The 21,412-nt window shown below is 35.7% G+C and overlaps 2 protein-coding genes across 5 annotated transcripts in view; both read left to right on the top strand.

Moving 5' to 3' along the window:
- The first annotated feature begins 323 nt into the window (after window positions 1–323).
- LOC123881246 (sin3 histone deacetylase corepressor complex component SDS3) lies at window positions 324–12,226 on the top strand. The gene is made up of 7 exons (XM_045929957.1): window positions 324–656; window positions 1,413–1,476; window positions 1,658–1,795; window positions 7,665–7,842; window positions 8,217–8,427; window positions 8,949–9,175; window positions 9,475–12,226. Exons 1-7 carry the CDS (start codon window positions 494–496, stop codon window positions 9,565–9,567), a joined length of 1,074 nt encoding a protein of 357 aa, XP_045785913.1. The 5' UTR covers window positions 324–493; the 3' UTR covers window positions 9,568–12,226.
- Window positions 9,485–21,412, top strand: part of LOC123881244 — a 77,172-nt gene continuing 65,244 nt past the window's right edge. For 3 of the 4 annotated variants that reach the window (XM_045929955.1, XM_045929954.1, XM_045929952.1), the window contains exon 1: window positions 9,485–9,573. The gene's annotated coding sequence lies outside the window, so the exon portion shown is untranslated. Of the gene's footprint in view, window positions 9,574–18,392; window positions 18,708–21,412 lie in introns of those variants that run through there. The other variant, XM_045929953.1, reaches the window with a different exon arrangement.

Genomic DNA, 21,412 nt, shown 5'->3' with positions numbered 1-21,412 from the left:
CTGAGGTAACAGATGGCTAATAACCCAACACCTAAAACAAGAAACATTAAATACAAAAATCTACATAATAATCGATTCTTATGTTAGTCTTGTTTCAATTCCTGTAATCACTTCACTTCAAATGTCAATTTGAAATACAGATTTATTGTCTATGGTATAACCTTTCAAAATTAAAAAGTGAAGCGTTTAGTTGGTGGCTACATACTTTCTCTTTTACACTTATGAGTAATGTGTAAAGCGAGAGATTGACACAGATAGTGTGATATTCATTGAGAGGTTTTTAGTGTAGTTGGGTAGTGATGCTTTATCAACTTGTCGAATTGACGATTTTGACGTTTTATCAAGGTATTTCCTCCAGCTCCGAGGAAAGTGTCTGCTGAAAAAAAAGTGATTTCTTTCTTCGAGTGACACAAGTACCAGTTGCAATACATACCTTGGCTATAACTCTCGCGTTCAGAGTTTATTTCTGAAACGGTGACCGCAGTCAATCTGTATGCAACTGTTACGCGTTGCCTCGACCATGTCTTACCAAGGATCACCATATTCGGGTCCAGGAGACGAGTACGACTTTGAGGACGATGGATACGACGATATAGACGAGTACAGGGATCCAGAAGATACGCTACAGCAGCCGCCTGCGGAAGACAGCGATGAAGGTGAGGCACCCATAGTTTGTTTACGGTCCATGTACGCAGCCTATTTTGGCGTCGTATTACTTGTCAGTTGTTATTTTCATATAGAAGTTGCACTGCGTTTGTAAACAGAGGTTATGTAATTAGCATTGTGAGGTTAATGTTATTGATGTTTAGTGCTTTTATTGTCTTCCCGCCTTTTGTAGCCGACCCCCTTTATGACGTAATGCAACAGAGATGTATCCTTTCTCTTTTACAAAAAAAAAATTTTTTTTTTGTAAGTTCCTCCAGTCGACTTTACAACTAAGCCGATTACAAATCCTCTGACATATTCAGGTTTTTTTTTAAATTTTTATGCTTTAGTAGTTATTTTTCAAGTTTTAACCTTAAAATTAAGCATTGGTCTACAAAAGAAAAGTACAAAGGTATATTACAATGATTTACTTAGAAACACAAATCTTTATCCATCTATTTTTACTTCAAAGTTATACTTTGGCTATAAAAACATTACAAGAATCTTCCAAAAATTCTTACCTATGTAATCCTATAAGACACAATATAAAGATATATATTAGCTTAAAAAGACTTGGTCTAAAAATTTGAGACTGTGCAGGTTCTCTTTGTCACATGACTGGATATGAAAGGATTTTCAGAAATTTCACTTGAGTACCCAGTGTGGACCAGCTAGTTTTTGATAGTTTATGATTAGGATAACCTAGCACTTTTCATCTATTTTTTTGAAGGCTAACTTAATAAATCAAATTGTTTTTTAAATTTCAGATACAGAAGAAGCAAGTGAAACAGACATACCCAACAATGATGAACCTGTTGAAATTAAAGAACAGTAAGTACCCACCTACCTATTTAATTTTTAATTCAATTAATTAATTAGTTACTTTTTTTATTTTTATTTATGAAACTTATAGAATTTCAGGCCATTTTTGTTACCACAGTACCACACCCGGTAAAACCACAGTTGGTTTTACCGGGTACTGTGTTTACTTATACATTAACAAATTCTGCAGGATGTACCAAGACAAACTGGTGAACCTAAAAAAGCAGCTGCAGCAACTGGAAGACAACATACACCCAGAGTTCCTCAAGAGGGTGAAGCGTTTAGAGCATCAGCTACACGAGAGGCTCCGCATTAACAGGATATACAAGTAAGCAGTCTGATCAAAATAAGAGCTTGTTCACACAGGCTGTGTAAGCGTAGACGTAGCGCGTACCATTGCGTTTATGTATGGAATTGTATGAGACATGACATACCGCTTGCGTAGCGTGAATGTTCACGTAGACGTAACGCGTACAGTTACGTCTAAGTTCACGCGCGTCACTATGCAGGTGTCACTTGTACATGTTGCATACGCAATTGATGTGAATCAGCCCTAAGGGAATCAATATTTCACTTATCGCAATAAGGTTCAATTCAGTTTTGTGGGGCAGAACTGCACCAGATGGGTGCAATATACTTCGCCACTGGCATGTGGAATTGAAGAGACACAAGAATGGTTGGTGATGGCTGCGAATTTTGAATATTTTTTAAATTTGGATAATTTTATAAGTGTCAGGTTTTTCATAGTATATTATATTATTTTATAGTAACCCTTGTAACAAAGAAAATTTTTCACCACCCAATAGGTGAAAAATTTAAAATAAAATTTATTTAAAAAAAAACAAAACAATAGAATTAATTCCTTACTTTTACTTCCAGCTGACAAAATATATATATATAAAATGGATATAGGGAAAACCCTCGGGCGCCAGCCAGCTGGATAGAAATCTCCACAGATAGACTTGCCGAGGCCTGGACTTTTAATCGCAAGTCAGAGATTCGGTCCACCTAGCCGTGCTCTCTATTCCGGGACGCCAAATGTCCTCAAGAAATAAATATTGGTGAATAAAAATCAAAGAATTTAAAATTTATTATTAAAAATTAATTTATTAAATTTCTAAAGTTTTATACAAATTTTATTTATTAAAGAGGAAAAAAAAATATGACAATTTATAATAGGTATCGCCCCTTTGTTCTTGTCTTAATTTTATATGTCATATATATAGATACAATGATCAAAAATAAACAAACTTATAGTACCTGGGCCACATGGCCACACACTAGGTTATAAAAAAAATAAAGTCCAAATTATCACAAAATTTGTTAAAATAGAGAATAAGCTAGGCACATGTCGAATATCTAACTAATTCCACAGGCCGAAAACTGCATTCCATCACACCAATTCCGGGATGGAATCCGATATAAAACGTAACATGTACGATCCAAAATGAAATTTACGGGAAAATCCTCATGATAAATGCTCAAATGAGGCGTTAAATGATAACAATCTAGGATCAACGATCTAGGATCAACGGCGCTAAAAGCGCCGTGTCCTACCACTCTATAGCCCTCTGGCCCATAAATATGTATTATACTTATTTAGTTTAACTTTCACATTTTTAAAAATTAATAATTGACGAGCAAATGTTTGCGCGTCTATGTAGGAAGAAAAGTGAAGCTTCAAAATGGCCACCGAAAGATGCCAACTTCATTCGGTAAACGAGCTGTCAAAAATGTTACTAGTTTTTTTTTTCCAATATGAAAGAAGGTTTGACAGATCGTTGAATTACATTCCCAAACGTCACGCCTTAGAAACGTCATGGTGAAGTTTGGGACACTGACATATGACGTATAAAAGGTCTACTAACAGATTTCAGGTTATGTTAATAAAAATATGCGATCTAAATAAAGGATGTAACGGGACCGCTAAGGTACACGTTACAATTTCCCCTTTCTAGAGAAAAGAAAAAAAACCTTTTTTTTTTCTTTACCCTAAACAATTCTATAAGACAAAACAAAGGGAACTACCAAACAAAAGGAAAGTTAAATATCTAAATTTATGTAAGCCAAAACAACCAAATAATCATTAATAAATACAGATTGAGAAGCAATCCATTAAAACAAAATTCCTAAACTAGAATTGCATAGTATTGGTATACTACTGTCCAAGACACTAGCATCAACGCTGTGAAATGGCAAACCAAACTAGCTAAGAAGGGAAGAAAACTTTCTAAAGAGTGTGTGATTAGGATTGGTATACTACTGACCAAGACACTAAGCATCAACGCCGTGAAATGGCAAACCAACCTAACACAACATAAGCCAAAATAAAAAGAGTCTAGAGTTAGTATGCAACTGATCAATCCACTGAGGCACCCTCGCCGCGTATTGACGAACTAACCTAGCTAAGGGGTTTTCGGAATGGTATGCAACCGAACAAAGCACTCAGGCACCCTCGCCGCGCATTGTCGAACCATCCAAAATAAAGATGCGCTACAAAAGAGCAACACCTAAAACATCGTCCTGCCTAAAGCAAGGACCTAGCGAACATGTCCACATGTGTGAGACAAGGCCAAGGATGAGTACTAAAGACCCACATAGAAAAAAATATATACATCTACTTGCCCGATAAAACAGACACAAGCAGGAGGATAACATGGAGCATGTGCCAACCATGATCCCACAAAAGATCTGTACATATTTACAAAACTACCTGACTGACTATAGCAGAACAAGCAGGAGGATAGTACGGGGCATGTGCTAAACCGTAATCCCATAAAAGAAAACTATACATATTTACAATAAAATTAGGTAATACGGTGCAAACAAAGGCAAAACCGCAACCAAAAATGAGTTCTTCAAGAGCCTGGTAAAACGAAGCAACTGCATAACCGCTACCAAAAGATCTCTTATAAACAGAACTATAAAATCAAAAATATACAATATATACAAAAAGGAGAGGTAATGCGGAGCAACTGCATAGCCGCAACCTACAAATCGGTAGGACTGACAAAGGAGCCAAAAAAAATCCTACACAAAATAATAATGAGTCCTTATTGTGTTAGCTTCTGCTAGATTCTTTTCCTGTTAAAATTAATTTTAAGTTTTAATTTTGTCAAATTTTAAGAATATCTTTTATATGGTATCTACCTGTACTATTTTTTTCCAAATCTTTTAATAAATATACATTTTCTGAAATTTTCTTTATTATTTTACATTTAACAAATTTAGGGGCTAATTTTGCGGAAAAGAAAGAAGCAGCATTGGATTGCACAAAGTTGCGCCTCCAAACTGTGTCTCCAACACAATAAGAAATGCTTTTTCTTCCTACATTGTAGTATTTGGCATTTCGTCTATATGACTTGGCCAGATTACTAACAGTTTTATCAAAAATATTACTCAAAGTAAGAAGTGCGTCCGAATAATCTGAACGACTACCAATAGTTAACTCTGAAGGGTCAGAGATAGAATAAAATTTATGTAGGGATCCATCAAGGAAAACTTCCCTACCAAACATAAGAAAATTAGGTGTGTATCCTGTAACTAAATTAATAGTGCCATTAATAGCTGCCTGAACATGGGGTAAATATTTAGACCACGTTCTATGATCGTTCTCAACATAGCCCGCTAAGCAAGTCTCAATAGTCTTATTAAAGCGTTCAACTGGGTTATTCTGAGGAGTATATTATGAAATATTTTTGGAATATTATATTCTTTAGCAAAATTCAAATTTATTTAAGTTATTTGCAAGTCTAGAATCTTTTAATCTTTGATATTTATTTATCTAAAATGCTGAATGAATTTAAAATCTTTTGAAAGTAAAATAATAATATCATCTAGGTAACAGGACTTCGTTATCAAAATCTGGTCCAAACAAACGATCAGAAAGTCTGTGTAATTCGACGGTGCATTTGTCATACCAAATAACATCCTAACGAATACAAATAGACCACGACCTGGGACTACAAACGCTGTCTATTCTCTAGAAGATTCTTCTAACAAAATTTGGAAAAAGTCTAAAAAAAAATAGATAAAATTAAATAAAATAGATTTTCAATCGTCGTGCACCTATCATTTTCAAGAGAAAACTGGTCACAGCGACACCTATCAAGTTTTTAGCTCCGTTTCTTACAAAGAAATGGCCTTTTTAGGTATGTAGCATTTTCACTAGTAACACATAAATAATAGTAGTATAAAAAACCTCAAAATAAACTACGCTTATTAACTATGCGAGCACACTTAAATTAGCTATGCTAAAACAAACATCTTAGTATCTAGGCATACAATATTCAAAAAAAAAATAAGTTACAAGAATACAATACACCTTAAAATATTACAAAAAATACAAATTAAGACAAGAACGAGAACAATTAAAATATTTATTCACTAATACTATGAGAATCAACACAACTAGGTTCCCAAATAAAAATCAGTCCCTGTTCGGGGCTGCCAATTGTAACAAAGAAAATTTTTCACCACCCAATAGGTGAAAAATTTAAAATAAAATTTATTTAAAAAAAAACAAAACAATAGAATTAATTCCTTACTTTTACTTCCAGCTGACAAAATATATATATATAAAATGGATATAGGGAAAACCCTCGGGCGCCAGCCAGCTGGATAGAAATCTCCACAGATAGACTTGCCGAGGCCTGGACTTTTAATCGCAAGTCAGAGATTCGGTCCACCTAGCCGTGCTCTCTATTCCGGGACGCCAAATGTCCTCAAGAAATAAATATTGGTGAATAAAAATCAAAGAATTTAAAATTTATTATTAAAAATTAATTTATTAAATTTCTAAAGTTTTATACAAATTTTATTTATTAAAGAGGAAAAAAAAATATGACAATTTATAATAGGTATCGCCCCTTTGTTCTTGTCTTAATTTTATATGTCATATATATAGATACAATGATCAAAAATAAACAAACTTATAGTACCTGGGCCACATGGCCACACACTAGGTTATAAAAAAAATAAAGTCCAAATTATCACAAAATTTGTTAAAATAGAGAATAAGCTAGGCACATGTCGAATATCTAACTAATTCCACAGGCCGAAAACTGCATTCCATCACACCAATTCCGGGATGGAATCCGATATAAAACGTAACATGTACGATCCAAAATGAAATTTACGGGAAAATCCTCATGATAAATGCTCAAATGAGGCGTTAAATGATAACAATCTAGGATCAACGATCTAGGATCAACGGCGCTAAAAGCGCCGTGTCCTACCACTCTATAGCCCTCTGGCCCATAAATATGTATTATACTTATTTAGTTTAACTTTCACATTTTTAAAAATTAATAATTGACGAGCAAATGTTTGCGCGTCTATGTAGGAAGAAAAGTGAAGCTTCAAAATGGCCACCGAAAGATGCCAACTTCATTCGGTAAACGAGCTGTCAAAAATGTTACTAGTTTTTTTTTTCCAATATGAAAGAAGGTTTGACAGATCGTTGAATTACATTCCCAAACGTCACGCCTTAGAAACGTCATGGTGAAGTTTGGGACACTGACATATGACGTATAAAAGGTCTACTAACAGATTTCAGGTTATGTTAATAAAAATATGCGATCTAAATAAAGGATGTAACGGGACCGCTAAGGTACACGTTACACCCTATAAAATAATATAATATATGTACTCTGAAAAAACCTGCCACTTCCACTACACACTTAAAACTAACCGTTGGTTAGTTTTAAGTGTGTAGTGGTAGTGGTAGTGGTGGTGTAGTTAACTAAGCCTGGGACAACAAGGTTACATTAATGCATTACATTAATATATTAAATTAAAGCTATCAAATATATCAGAACTATATAATTCAGGTTTTTAAAGTTTGCATGTAAATAAGGAACAGTAGCGATATATGCTATAGTTATAGCGCATAACTTAGTGCTTCTGCAGTAGTGCGGTGCGGGCAGGGTGACAGTTTTCACAAAATGACGTATCACTGAGCTCTCGCGTCACATCACATCCTTCCCACACCACTCCACTAACGCAGGAACCTACCCAGGTTCCAATAGTTATCTAATCTCAAAACCTATATTTTGATTTTGGATTTTGGATTCCAGTGGTAGATGCTATTGAATTGATAAGAATAAAAATATTTTGAATTTTTTTGAATTTTGGATATTGGCATAATATTTGTGTAGAAAAATCTTGAGGAATAGTAGGTACTTTTTCTTCACCAGAGATCACATGTACGACGTAGTGGAGAGGGAGTACATAGCGGAGAAAAAATCGGCGGCGAAAGAGTTTGAAGAGAAAAAGATAGAGTTGAGGGAGAACTTGCTCAATGACTTTGAGGAGAAGAGGAAGTTGATTGAGAGTGAGCGGCATAGCATGGAGCTGAATGGAGATTCAATAGAGGTATGTTATGACTTTTGAATTAACATATTTTACTTTTATAGCCATTTCCTTACTTAAAATTATGATTTTCAAAGGCGTTTCTCATGTTAATGTTTGTTTCTTTACTCGTAAGTCTGTAACTTAGATTTGAAGTTTTTATTGAAATCTTTAATCCTACCTTTTAGAAGGTTTATAAGCCATTGAGACTGACTTATAAAATTCAGCGCAAAACCATTGGACTTAGAATGCACATAGGGCATCTTGTGTTCCATCTAGGAACCCTAGACCTAGACAAGATCTAATAAAACCTGGTTTATCGAAATTCCCACGGGAGCAAAGCCGCAGGAAGTGGCTCGTGTTTGTCTGAAGAAAAAATCATGGTCTTTTTTATCCAGGTCAAACCACCTATGAAAAGGATACTAAGGCGGCGCGCAAACGAACCTGCACCGGCGCCGGAAAAGCGACGCAAACCGCCCGCAACCATGCTCACCTTCCAACTAGACGAGAGGGATATTGATGCGGATCTGAGGGCGATTTCGAGGAACTCACCCCCGCCCAGACATCACACTAACCACCAACCCAGGAAACATCTCAACTCAAATAGCTGTAAGTAACACAATTCGTCTCACAACAGCTAGTAACACGCGAAACTAAACTAAATTGACAGATCTAAAACGAACGAAACACAAGCCTCAATAGCTCAATGGTTATAGGAGCGGACTGAAAACCGAAAGGTCGGAGGTTCAAACCCCACCTGTTGCACTATTGTCGTACCCTCTCCTAGCACAAGCTTAACGCTTAGTTGGAGGGGAAAGGGGAATGTTAGTCATGATTAAAATGACTAATAAATCTTTTGAAAAAAAAATCTACTTTTTCTGAAGAAGATACCACTATATTTAGACCTATATTTATATAATTTAGTTAAGTGATTGTGTAGAACAGAAGTACTAATTCACATAATACGAGTTGTTTTGTGGGAAGCAGTAATTTAGCTTAAGATCATTGCTTAGGGTTGTGAGCTCTTTCCCGTAATCACGTAATAGGTGGTGTTTTCTTGGCTTAATAATGTGGTAACTCCCAGATCCTTCGGCATACGACTCTGCTAAGAGTGCGATTTCGACTCACAGGTGACTCGCCCATACGGGAGAGCGGGGCGAGTAGCGGAACGGGCAGCGGTGCGGGTACGGCGTCGAGCGGCGCGGGCAGCGGGGCGGCGAGCGAGGCGGAGACGCGCGTAGAGGACGGCAAACTACTGTACGAGCGACGCTGGTTCCATCGCGGACAGAGCGTGTACGTGGAGGGCAGGGACATGCCGCGCTTTCCCGCGCACATACACGCCATCACCGACGAGGCGGTACGTAAACGAGGGAATGATGAGTGAGTGAATGACAAGTGAAGAGCGAGGAAATGATAAGTGAGTGATGACAAGTGAAGAGCGAGGAAATGATAAGTGAGGGAATGACGAGTGTAGGAATGCCGAGTGAGGGAATGACAAGTGATGGATTGATGAGTGAGTAATGACAAGTGAAGAAATGACGAGTGAGTGAATGGACAGTGGGTGAATGAATACTTGCTCCCATATCTAGGTGTCAGAAGCGAAAATGGAGTATCTAAAGAGATACTGTGCTAATAGTGATTTTTTTTCTATTTCAGATATGGGTAAAGAAAACAAACCTGGAGCGAGTTCGGATATACGTGTCACAGTTAGCGCGCGGGAAAGTGACGTTAAAACGACGGGCCTCGTAATTTAGGTTAATTACTAGCTAATAGGTATACTAAGTACCCTCACGTTTAGTGTCAATAGTCAATCAATATATTATCTGTAACCTGTCGATAAGTTACTTAGCAATGTTGTTATTCGCAAGAAAGACCACACAATTTTGTTATTATTTATCAATGTTAATATGTAACTTAACGACAAATTAAAGGTGAATTGATTAGAAACCTAAGATTAGTACCAGTTCGCACATTTCGATAACGAAACTCTGTAATGTTAAAGTGTTATGAACCTAAAGCGCTTTGTATTACAGTCATCTATACGTTTGTATTCTATAAAGTTTTTTAGTACGAGTACGAGTTTTTTTTATACCGTATACATCGAAAGCCAGCCTGGTTTTCGATGTATACGGTATACGATAAATGAACTTATGTCTTATGTCTTAAAGTCCAATTTACTTTGACAGTTGTAGTGTTTGTGCTGTCGAGATGTGCGAACTCGTACTAACTCAATCTAAGTGCGGTGTGAATCGGTGAGCGAAACCCTAAGTACATGCTAGATTATATACATAATATGATGCATTTTTAATTTATACTGTGTGAAGTGCCAAGAATGAGTTATATACTATATGGAAAGTAGCAATATAATACATATTTTGATGAGATCGTCGTGCGACAATTTTTTTTGTTATTCATAAAATGAGATAAGAACTGAACTAAGTAGTCATTTCTTATCTCATCTTTAAGGGTATTCGCATCTTTTTCTTACCAATGTAATAAGAAAAGGACAGACAAACTTAATTAGAACTGTCAAACCTTGTGACTTAATTAATTAGTTTGGAGAAAGACAATAGAATCGGCGCCATTGTCTAAAATGGACCGTCTGATATAACCGTAACGATGCTCATATAGAGCAAATAAATAAATATAATGTGTAAAAAATGAGTTCTGACGCGCCATTTTAACTTTATGACAAATGTCATGTCAAAAGTATGATTTTAGTCCTTATTTTTTAAGGTGAACCGTACTTTGACGTGACAGTTGACCCATAGAGTTAAAATGGGGCGTCAGAAGTCATTTTCTACAGACTATACAATAAATTATCTATCCAGTGACTGACTTTATTTTTATTTTTTTAATGTAATTTTGGATGGATCGTCGTATGCGTGTGTTCTAACAATATTGATCTCTACGTGTGCGTGGAAAATTTATTATACATAAAAAATGCACGTGACATCATTATCATAAAATACTTTGATTCAAAAATAATTGTATATTTTGTATACATTTTTGACAAATCGTAAATCGAATATTCCTATAAACTACTCGTAAGTATTGAAAACTTCTTATACTGGTTAACTATACAATTTATTTAATTGTCTCTATAGGTAAGGGCGCATGTAATTTTTTAGCTCTTTTCTTTGGTTTACTTTTGTAAACAAATGTTTCTATGGATTTACTTATTCTGGTAATTCCTAGTATAATAATAATTAACAATCAATTCTATAATTCAATCGAAATTTTAAAAAAAACAAACTAAAGTAAATAAAATCTAAAACCTCATCGAGACCACCGCAGGGAGGTATTATACTAACAGAATTGCTCCTTTGGATGGCCAAACTAATTCTTTGTCCAAGGTTAACTGATTGAAACTAAATATTCGATTTTTCTGGCCCCAACGATGAACTTCCCTTTTACAATATAAAAAAATTAAATAACAGATTATTCTATTAGTTATGATCTTCCAACGTTATACTCGGCAGTAAATATTAAGCTTTAGGAAGAAATAATCGGCAGCTTCAGCTTTGTAGAGCGTCGTCTCTTTCATTGAGACTAACAAGGCAGCTACCAGCGGTACCTTCCACAAAGACGCGCTGCGGCCTAAAATGAAATAAACGCCTCTTTCTATCGCGTAACTTTTATCTCTCTCGCTCTCGCTCATACGTGATGTGTTGAGTTACGTGAGAGCCGTCGAAGGGGCTCGCTAATGTAATAAGTACATTGCTCGGGTTACATGACCAAGTGAGACCGGCGCGGCGTGACTTCACATAGGTGTGAGTGACAGAGACGACGCTCTACGAAACCGAAACTGCCGATTATCTCTCTCTAAAACTCGAATGTTATTGCTGGGAACTGTATTTCGGCTAATCAAAAACGTATTAGACAGGACTAAAAGTAATGCCATCCTTTTCACAACATTCCAATTAGAAAAGTAAGACATGATTTTTAGTCCTAGAAAATGTTGTGTACCAGGGACCGAATTACTGGTATTTTGTTTTGTAACGATACTTTAGTATCGTTATGTTAACGTTAAAAAGTAACGATAACCGTACATACATTGACGTTATCTAGGCAGGTACCATTATTAATACCTGTAAGAGTAACAATATTAATACCTACCGGTAATTAAATTATAAACCAAGGGTTAAAAAGTTAAATGTGTCTTTGCTCTAACCGCAGTATTGTAAAAATGTAAATATTTGTAAATACTTTGTAATTAAAGTGATCAAATCCCGCGTATTGTACATAAATGATTTTGTAATGCGCCTTTATTTTTTGTAACTTTGTGATCAAATTATGTATGTGTAAATGTGTGACAGATTGTAAATACGTAAGAGATGAAATGACCGCTTATTGTTATAGATGATATTTGAGGAAAAGATCTTTTAATTATATGTATTATAACAGACTTTCTGTTTTATTTATATGAACCTTGTATTATTTTATCACATGAAAACTATAGTGGTATGAGTGTTCAGAGGGGAAAATAAAATTGATCCCTCTCCAATACTGGACCAATGAGATTTAATTCACGTCAATCGCTCAAATAGTACTACGCAGACGTAGTAGAGACGTAAGCTCCCTGCGTATTCTGTCGTCTTTATAATGGGGAGTGCTCTGAAGAGCTGTTTCACCTCATTCCACCTCATGTTTCTACATCCGCACCGCACGCCACCATAAGCAATTTCACCCCACCACCTGGGTGCCTGGTGCACTTCGACCGCCCGTTGTGCCAGATCCTTTTTTCCACGCACATACAAATTGTGGAATCAACTCCCTTCGGCGGTGTTCCCACTAGATTACAACATGGGGTTATTCAAGGGGTGGACCAACTAATGCCGGCGATGCATTGGCGGTTCCTCTGGTGTTGCAATGTTCGTGGGCGGCGGTAATCACTTAACATCAGGTGGGTCGCCTGCTCGTTTGCTCGCTATATTTATTAAAATAAAGCTTAGATTCTATTGAGACAAATCCCGCATCCAAATTCTTCGCGCGAGATATTTGATATCTGAAGAGCGCACTTTGACTTGATATTGTTATTTATTTATTTTTCAAAAAAATAATAATAATAGGTATTGTCAGTAGTCTCGCTTTAACTGAAACTCAAGTCTGCGTGAAATAAAAGTATGCTCTGGAGATCTCGGCTTTAGAGGAGGCTACCTCGAGCGCGCCCCATAAAAACGAAGATGGAATCTCATTTTTAACCCCCGACCCAAAAAGAGGGGTGTTATAAGTTTGACGTGTGTATCTGTGTATCTGTGTGTCTGTGTATCTGTCTGTGGCATCGTAGCGCCTAAACGAATGAACCGATTTTAATTTAGTTTTTTTTTGTTTGAAAGGTGGCTTGATCGAGAGTGTTCTTAGCTATAATCTAAAAAAATTGGTTCAGCCGTTTAAGAGTTATCAGCTCTTTTCTAGTTTTCTTGTAGAAAAGAAGGTTAGATAACCGTTAGGTTCATAATATTATGTCAATAGACAAATGTCAAGCTGTCAAGATGGACGTTGCCTAAATACATAATAAGTAATCTATAATAATTTATTTGAAAATGATGTTTTGGAAAACTCAAATACTTTGGATCGTCGGGGGTGTTATAAATTTTTAATTTACACTTGTGATTAATAAACCAATCAAACTTGTAAAATTTGACAGACACGTTCGTTCTAGAAACTTATCTAAGTATCTGTCTGTAGTTCGCCAGATTTCCTTTAAAATAATATCGTTCGTATGGAGAACGCTCCGAATACACTTAGCACGAATTCATACGAGCGTTATAAAAGCGTTTCATTAAAACCCGGCGTTGGCGGGTAGGCATTAGGTAACGTTGTACGTGTGAAAAAAGCGTTGTCGTGTGAACAGATACTTGGGAATGCATTTGTTCTATTTGAACGCTCTTTTAGGACGTTAAAAACACTCTCATATGAATGAGGCCTTAGGCCTAAAAAAAGCTCTCGTACGAATGGAGCTTTTAACGTCTGTTAAAAAGCGTTCAAATAAAACAAATGCATTCCCAAGTATCTGTTCATACGACAACGCTTTTTTATCGCTCGTGTGTATTAGGGCTTAAGAAATACGCAGTCTAAACCAAACGCGGCATTATTTCTGTAGCACTTTGGAGTTGATTAAATACGTTACAAGGCGATTAATTCATTTAGTTGACATTTGGAGCTTGTGCGGCGGCGATTAACCGCTTTTTGTGCCAAATAGGCGAAATCCGGACGAGTTTTTTTTTTTGAGGTTTCAGAATGAGAACGGCATTTAAGAGTATAGCAGTTTTATATAAAAAGACTAGAGTAGACCAGATTAGAGAAAGCGTTATTGTTTTGCACCCCTAGCACGAGTTTCTAGTTTTCGAAAACGAAATTAGCATTCGAAAGCATGTAATGTCGCATACTATACTTAGCTATAATATACAATATATATAACAAAAAAAGCCTCGAGACTATTTGACTCGGCATTGGCTCTTTCTGTAGTCCACCATCTTTAGACTCAGTTAAATTGACAGGTCTCTCTATAGCATTGTCTGCCCGGCTAACATGGGGGATATAATTTTTATCTACTGCCCATGCTAGCCGGGCTGCCGGGAGAAAATATAATATGACAGGGATACATTTCAACCCTTTGGAGTTTAAAGCGCCGCGCCGGCCACACAGGCCGCGTATGCGTCGCGTAAGCGTAGACGTAGCGATACCATTGTTGTAATGTATGGAACTGTGTGAGACATGGCATACCGCTTGCGTGGCGTGAACGTTCGCGTAGATGTAATGCGTGCAGTCATGTCTACGGATTCACGCGCGTCACCACGCGCGTGTCACGTGTGCGTGCTTGGTGTGAGTCGGCTTTAAACCTGTGGTTTTAGTATGTGTTACAAAAACATTAAAAACTCATGTCTACTAGGAATGGATATGACGTATCATTTGTGGCAACAAAAAAAAAACGAAAGTTTTACTCTTATTTTACTCAAACTAATATTGATTTTGGACTCTGAGTGTATGCGTGAGTTTGTGGACTGCTCACGGGATCCTAAAACTGTAGAGTATCGTAAAGTAATAAACTAGTAAAGCTATAAAACCAAGTGATCAAACATGTAGATTGTATCAGTCAATAACAATTACCATAAAAAATAAAACTCAGTCGTTAAAAGCATTGTTTGAATAAATGGTTAGAAAATGGAATAAAAAAACTTTTATTTTCAAAAATAATTTAATTTATTTATGTCGCTAAGTACCTACTTAGATAAGCTAATGTTTCATTTTAACTGGATAAATATCTGTCTACAAAAAAATTAAAATAATAGTAAAAGACGAGTAAAAAACCTTGAAAAGGCAATGTCTTCGGAAAAAATCTCTAGTGTATCATTATCATCATCAACGGACAGACGTCCACAGCTGGACATACGAGTAGGTCTATTTTAGGGACTTCCACACGCATGCACTCAAACCCCATAAGTAGCTACTGCATTTAAAGAATATTTATAGTACCTATCTTTTTTTTCTATACTAGGTATATATTATATATTTTACATTTATTAAGAACTAGCTAATGCCCGCGACTCCATTCACATGGATATTTTTTTGAAAATGCCGTGGGAACTATTTGATTTTCCGGGATAAAAATAGCCTAACCATAGATTTAAAATAACCATAGATTTAAAAGTATTATTTGGATTTCTGTGCAACAAACATACTTTCGCATTTATAATATAGGTAGTGATAACCTAAATGACCTACCGACAAGAATCTAAATAACATTTAGAATTTAGATCGATGCAATATAGGAAATATTAATATTTCACCAAATCGCCTTGGCAATTATAGTGTAAAAAAATTGGTTTACAACAATAGAAACACATTAGCAAGTTCCTTTCCACCTACACTTGGGCGCGGTCTCAATTATTCAAATTATTCAGTCATCTGACATTTCATTTCGTGTTTGTTGTGATTATGGCTTCAGAAAAAAGTTGGGAATGCGAGACAAGGGGCTTTATACATGATTTGAATAAGTAATTTGATTAGATAGAAGCTGAATTTATAAGATTGGCCGGTAGTTTATAATTCGGTATGATATCGCTAGCTTTTAAAAGAATATTATAAATGCGAAAGTGTGACTGTCTGTCTGTCTGCTAGCTTTTCACGCCCCAACAGTTTAACCGATTCTGACGAAAGGTACAGGGGTTAGCTTATATCCCGGGGACGGACATAGACTACTTTTTATCCCGGAAAATCAAGAGTTCCCACGGGATTCCCAAAACCCATCCGCTTAACCGATTTGTATGAAATCTGGTACCGAGGTAGCTTGCGTCTCTGTAATTGATATAGGCAACTTTTTATCCCGGAAAATCAAACAGTTCCCACGGGATCTTTAAAACCCTAAATCCACGCGGATGAAGTCGCGGGCATCCTCTAGTAAAGAAATAAACACCAACTTGTAGTAGGTAGATACTTACCTATTACTAATTTATTACCCGACTGCGGCAAAACCAAAAGGAAGGTTTATGATTTTGGCAGATATTGTTTTTATGTGTGTTCCACCGTAGCGCCTAAACTACTGGACCGATTTGGATGAATGAGGTGTCAATTCATTTGTTGTTGTGGTCCGGGTGACGTAGGCTACACTTTATACGAACAAAATCAATCTGACGGATGTTACATCTAAAAAATGGGGGTCTACAATTTTTTTTATTTCTAATATTTCTAAAAATACTCGGCAGGTACCTACTGAGTTAATATTGCTGATGAATGATGATGTTAGATGATGCAATTACAAATTAATTAAATTTTCAACCACGCTTTCGTAGTAAGTTCAAAGACGTTCGATCCGACAAGGTCGGTGGTCGTAGACAACAATGATTGTCCAAAGAAATAGCAATCATATTATGCGAGCAGGCAATAAGGTAATTTATAATAGTTCAATGACTGCTAAATGTTACAAAGATTTTTTCAGGCAATCTCCCCATGGCGAATAAGGTTAAAACTGTGTTTCAGTAGGTGTTCTCTTGTAATCGTTGAAAATAATACTCTTAGTTGAAATAGTCTAAGTTAGAGTAAGCGGAAGGGCCTGGAAGCCCCCGCATTATTACCTGAAGAAACCCCTACCATTAGGTTCTTATATAATAATGTGATTAATGAAAGGAGTCTTTTTTTTAATTCTAAAACATCATCAGCCCTTGATTGCGATCTCACCTGGTGGTAAGTGATGATGCAGTGTAAGATGGAAGCGGGCTAACTTGGAAGGGGTACGATATTTTCATTAAACATCGGTTTTGGATTGATCGGTTTTGAACATCGTATCGGAATGCTAAATCGCATGTAGACGGCTTTGCCGGTAGGGTGGTAACTAGCCACGGCCGAAGCCTCCTACCAGACCAGACCACAGACAATTTAAGAACTATAAATTCCAAAATCGCCCAGCCGGGAATTGAACCTGGGACCTCCTTCATATAAGACCACATCGCTCACCGCTGCTCCAGGGAAGTTATCAAATTCACTACTCTAAGTATTGAGGATTACAATATCTAAAGAGAGAGCATTTGTAGAGTATAAGTACTTATAGACATAAAACTGTGGTATAGCTTTAGCTACGTATAAATGTAGAGACATGGAGACGTATTAGTTCAAACTTCAATGAAAAGGAAAGTTGCAAAGTCCTTTATTCCTACGTAATTGGAGCATAAAATATAGTAAGTAGGTACGATATTTCTTAAACTTGACTAGGTACCTACCTAAGAACAATATTTAAAAAATGTATTCAATTAGGATATAGGAAATAAGTAAAATTTAGGACCTTGTTTCTAGGTTTATCTTTAATCACTAGGCTATCACCTAGGTGTTCAGTGTTCATGTTATTATGTTTTTAAATCCTATTATCATAGATTTTGCGTCTTAAATTTAATCCGATTGACAAAAAGTCGGCCAAGTGCGAATCAGCTCGCGCATAGATGGTTCCGACTTACGTATCTTGGAAAGATATGTGTAATTATGAAAATATAAGTTACTAGCGACCCGCCCCGGCTTCGCACGGGTGGACATTTATTTTTTCTATTTTCCGGGATAAAATATAGCCTATACGGATTCGGAAGAATCCCTCTAAGTAATGGTAAAAGAAACTTTGAAATCGGTCCAGTAGTTTTTGAGCCTATTCAATACAAACATACAAAAATACAAAGGTTTCCTCTTTATAATATTAGTATAGATATAAGTTTGTAATAGCCCAAAATGGATTTCAGATTTTTCTCTTTACTTGTGCAGCTAAGACATTTATTCCCCATGATTCAAGGTCAACGGGCAGTTACCTTTTTTAGGTTTTGATTCCCTTGACAGGTCTTGAGTGACAGACAGACGGACAACGAAGTGATCTTATAAGGATCCTTTTTTTATTTTGAGTTACGGAACCCTAAAAAATGTGCCAATTCATGATTTCTAGGTTAATGGACGCCGTTTATAACGACGTCTCGAAAACAATTAGCGTGCGACAAATACGTCGTCGGCCATAGAACACCGAAACTTAGCCAAGGAGTACAGTTAGTCGGTGGTGCGTATTGTGATGGACAAAGTTAATTTATAAAGTCGATGTCCTGCCGCTTCGTCAGCCAGTCTCGGATGTATCGCAGTGCTGTTCAAAAGACCGCATACTCGATAGCCGCTCCCAAATATATTTAGGAAATAAATCCCGAATATTTTCGAATCGGCCGCCATTGTAATTCGCGCCGCGCCTCGTCCTAGGTCGTCCGTCGAACGCCACTGACACATTTCTGCGGCTCCGCGCGCCTTTTGAATTTAGAACAGTTTCGGTTTTTCTTTCGATACTGTGCTTTCCATATTGTACAAACTTTGAGTGGGACTCTGAATTATAGTGTTTATATTAAGTTTTTTTTTTTTTTGGATTTTTTGAGGTGAGTACAATTTTTATTTTTTTTATTTTTATTTCGAAATTTAAGTGCGAATTTTATAAACCCAATTGACAAATGTTCATTTGTGCATAATTATTACCTATACATAAATCTGACATTAAAAAAATGAAGAAAAGTGCACACTTCATACAAGTCTTTAGACTTCATATTTAAAAAAAATCCAAAATTACATGCCTGAAAAATAAAAAATAAAAGTTACCTATGTTAAGTTCCTACAATTTCTCTAAAAAGTCTATCTTAAATATGCTTAATGAATAGTTAATGAAGTTAGTACCTCTTTAATATTCTTAGATGGTATTGGTAGTGAATTGCTTAGAGAATTCTTGTCCGGTAAACTTATTTAGGTACTGTAACTTATGCATTTACTTTCATTTTATTTTTAAATATCGTTTTCACATAATAAAATACTTAAGTAAATATATTCTTTATTTTTATGAAAATAATTTCAGAGCAATAAATCATTAAAATTATTATGAATTTCCAATAGATCAACAGAAAAAAATCCGTAATGAAATTAAAAAGGTTGCAGTTTCAACACTATGACGCTGGATATTGAACTTATATCCGAGTTTTTATAGGTACTTAACATCTAGCTAAGTATAAAAATGAAGTACCTACTTATTTTTAGTCTAATTTTATATTTCATGTGCCAAAATTGTAGTTACAAAGTTATAATAAACTAGCCGATGCCCGCGACTTCGCCCGCGTGAATTTAGGTTTTTTGAAATCCCGTGGGAACTCTTTGATTTTCCGGGATAAAAAGTAGCCTATGTGCTTATCCAGGACATTATCTATTTCCATTCTGAATTTCAGTCAAATCCGTCAAGTGGTTTTTGCGTGAAGGAGTAACAAACATACACACACACACACACACACACACACACACACACACACATACAAACTTTCGCCTTTATAATATTAGTGTGATTAAGTTAAGTACCTACATTGGAAATACTTATCTCTAAACAGAGATTTCTTCCAGAGACTTATCTCTTTGCTGGAAAAAATAATCAAGTTATAAGCTAAGCCCTCCGTTAATAAATTTGTAATCTATCTTAGGAATAAAAAAATCTAACAATGTGCTTAATAAAAATATTTGAGTCGCATTCTTAAATAGTAGACCAGTCCTTTCTCGTCTATCTTTACAAGTTCCTATGCAATAATATTATTAAAATTAAAACGAATTTACATAATATAAGATATGTATATAAATTAAACATAAACATTGCAAAGACGCACCGATGCTCATGTTATGACTAAACGTTATTAATAAAACAATCAAAAATAGAGACATTTATAGGGTTCTTCTTCCACCGGATCCAAAGAGTGCCAACGGAACCCTATTACTAAGACCCCGCTGTCCGTCCGTCCATCCGTCTGTCAGTGGGCTGTATCTCGTGAACCGTCATAGGTAGAGAGTAGAAATTTTCACAGAATGTGTATTTCTAATGCCGCTATAACAAACAAATAATATACATTTCAAAATGGCTGTCATGAAACTTAAAAAAACAATAAAAAGTGTTATTTCTTGTATGTACGGAACCCTTCTTGTGCGAGTCCGAATCGCACTTGACCGATTTTTTAAGAAGCTTCTCTAATGGAACGCATTTGCAGAAGTCATAGCTTTAGTTTTAAGTTGACTTCATATCATCACCAAGTTCACTACACTCATAAAAATTGATTTATTACCCACTGACTATATACTAGATATTATTCGAAATTAATTTTCGACTTTTTGGTAACCAAGAGGTCAAGTAACCCGAGAAATATACCTACCTACGGCGACGTGTCTCTTCGATGCTTATCGCGTAACTCTGTCTTATATAAGAGAGAGAGAGAGAGAGAGAGAAAGAGTAGAGAGAAATATAATAGTTTACGCAATAGAAAGAAAGGCATTTATTAAATTTTACACCGCAGCGCTGCGCGAGCTGAATTACACTTTATTGCGTCGTTCTAAGATTTCCTTTTTATTTATACGTCTTTGCGGAATGAGTCTTTTGCAACTGTAGGTAATATATATAGTTTGGGGATAATGACATCTGCACATGGCTGCTTTCTAAATCAAATTATGGATAGTGAGAAAGACTTATTTTGTTAGATTAAGAATTTTGTTGTATTGTTGTATTTAATTAGATTGTAATAGGGCTGACATGTACTTTTAAATGTATCAAAGCCCTTAAATAAATAAAAAAAAAAAAAACTGTAGGTAAAGTAGGTAGGTACCTAAGTACTGTTAGTATTCTGTGATATTAGGTAAATATTAGGTACATATTCCCATTTCCCTCTAAAAAGCATCAATTTAATGCTAGAAATAAGTACCTAGAAGTACGATAATACCTATGAAATGAAATGAAATGAAATTTTATTTATTATGTGGGATTCGAACCTAACACAGTTCTGATTTGAGTCATTACTGTTTAGCTGAATAATAATTTGAGGTTTTATTTATCAAAACAGTGTTTTTCGATGATTCTGTACGATTTGTGATATTTTAATTTTGCCGTCGAATGTCATAAATTCGCCAGACAAAAGTGCTCAATATACCTGTTAGTTTTATTATATATCAAACAACGCAGCTTTTATGATAATTAAACAAAATAGAAATCTAAACGACTTAATACCTATATTTTTTATCCTTATCAAAAGTTTGGAGGAAATTTTAATATAATGACGAAATACATTTATTT

The sequence above is a fragment of the Maniola jurtina genome, chromosome 3 (genome assembly GCF_905333055.1).
Source record: "Maniola jurtina chromosome 3, ilManJurt1.1, whole genome shotgun sequence".
Taxonomy (NCBI): domain Eukaryota; kingdom Metazoa; phylum Arthropoda; class Insecta; order Lepidoptera; family Nymphalidae; genus Maniola; species Maniola jurtina.
Note: the sequence above shows the minus strand (reverse complement) of the source record. Positions and strands in the feature narration are given on the sequence as shown.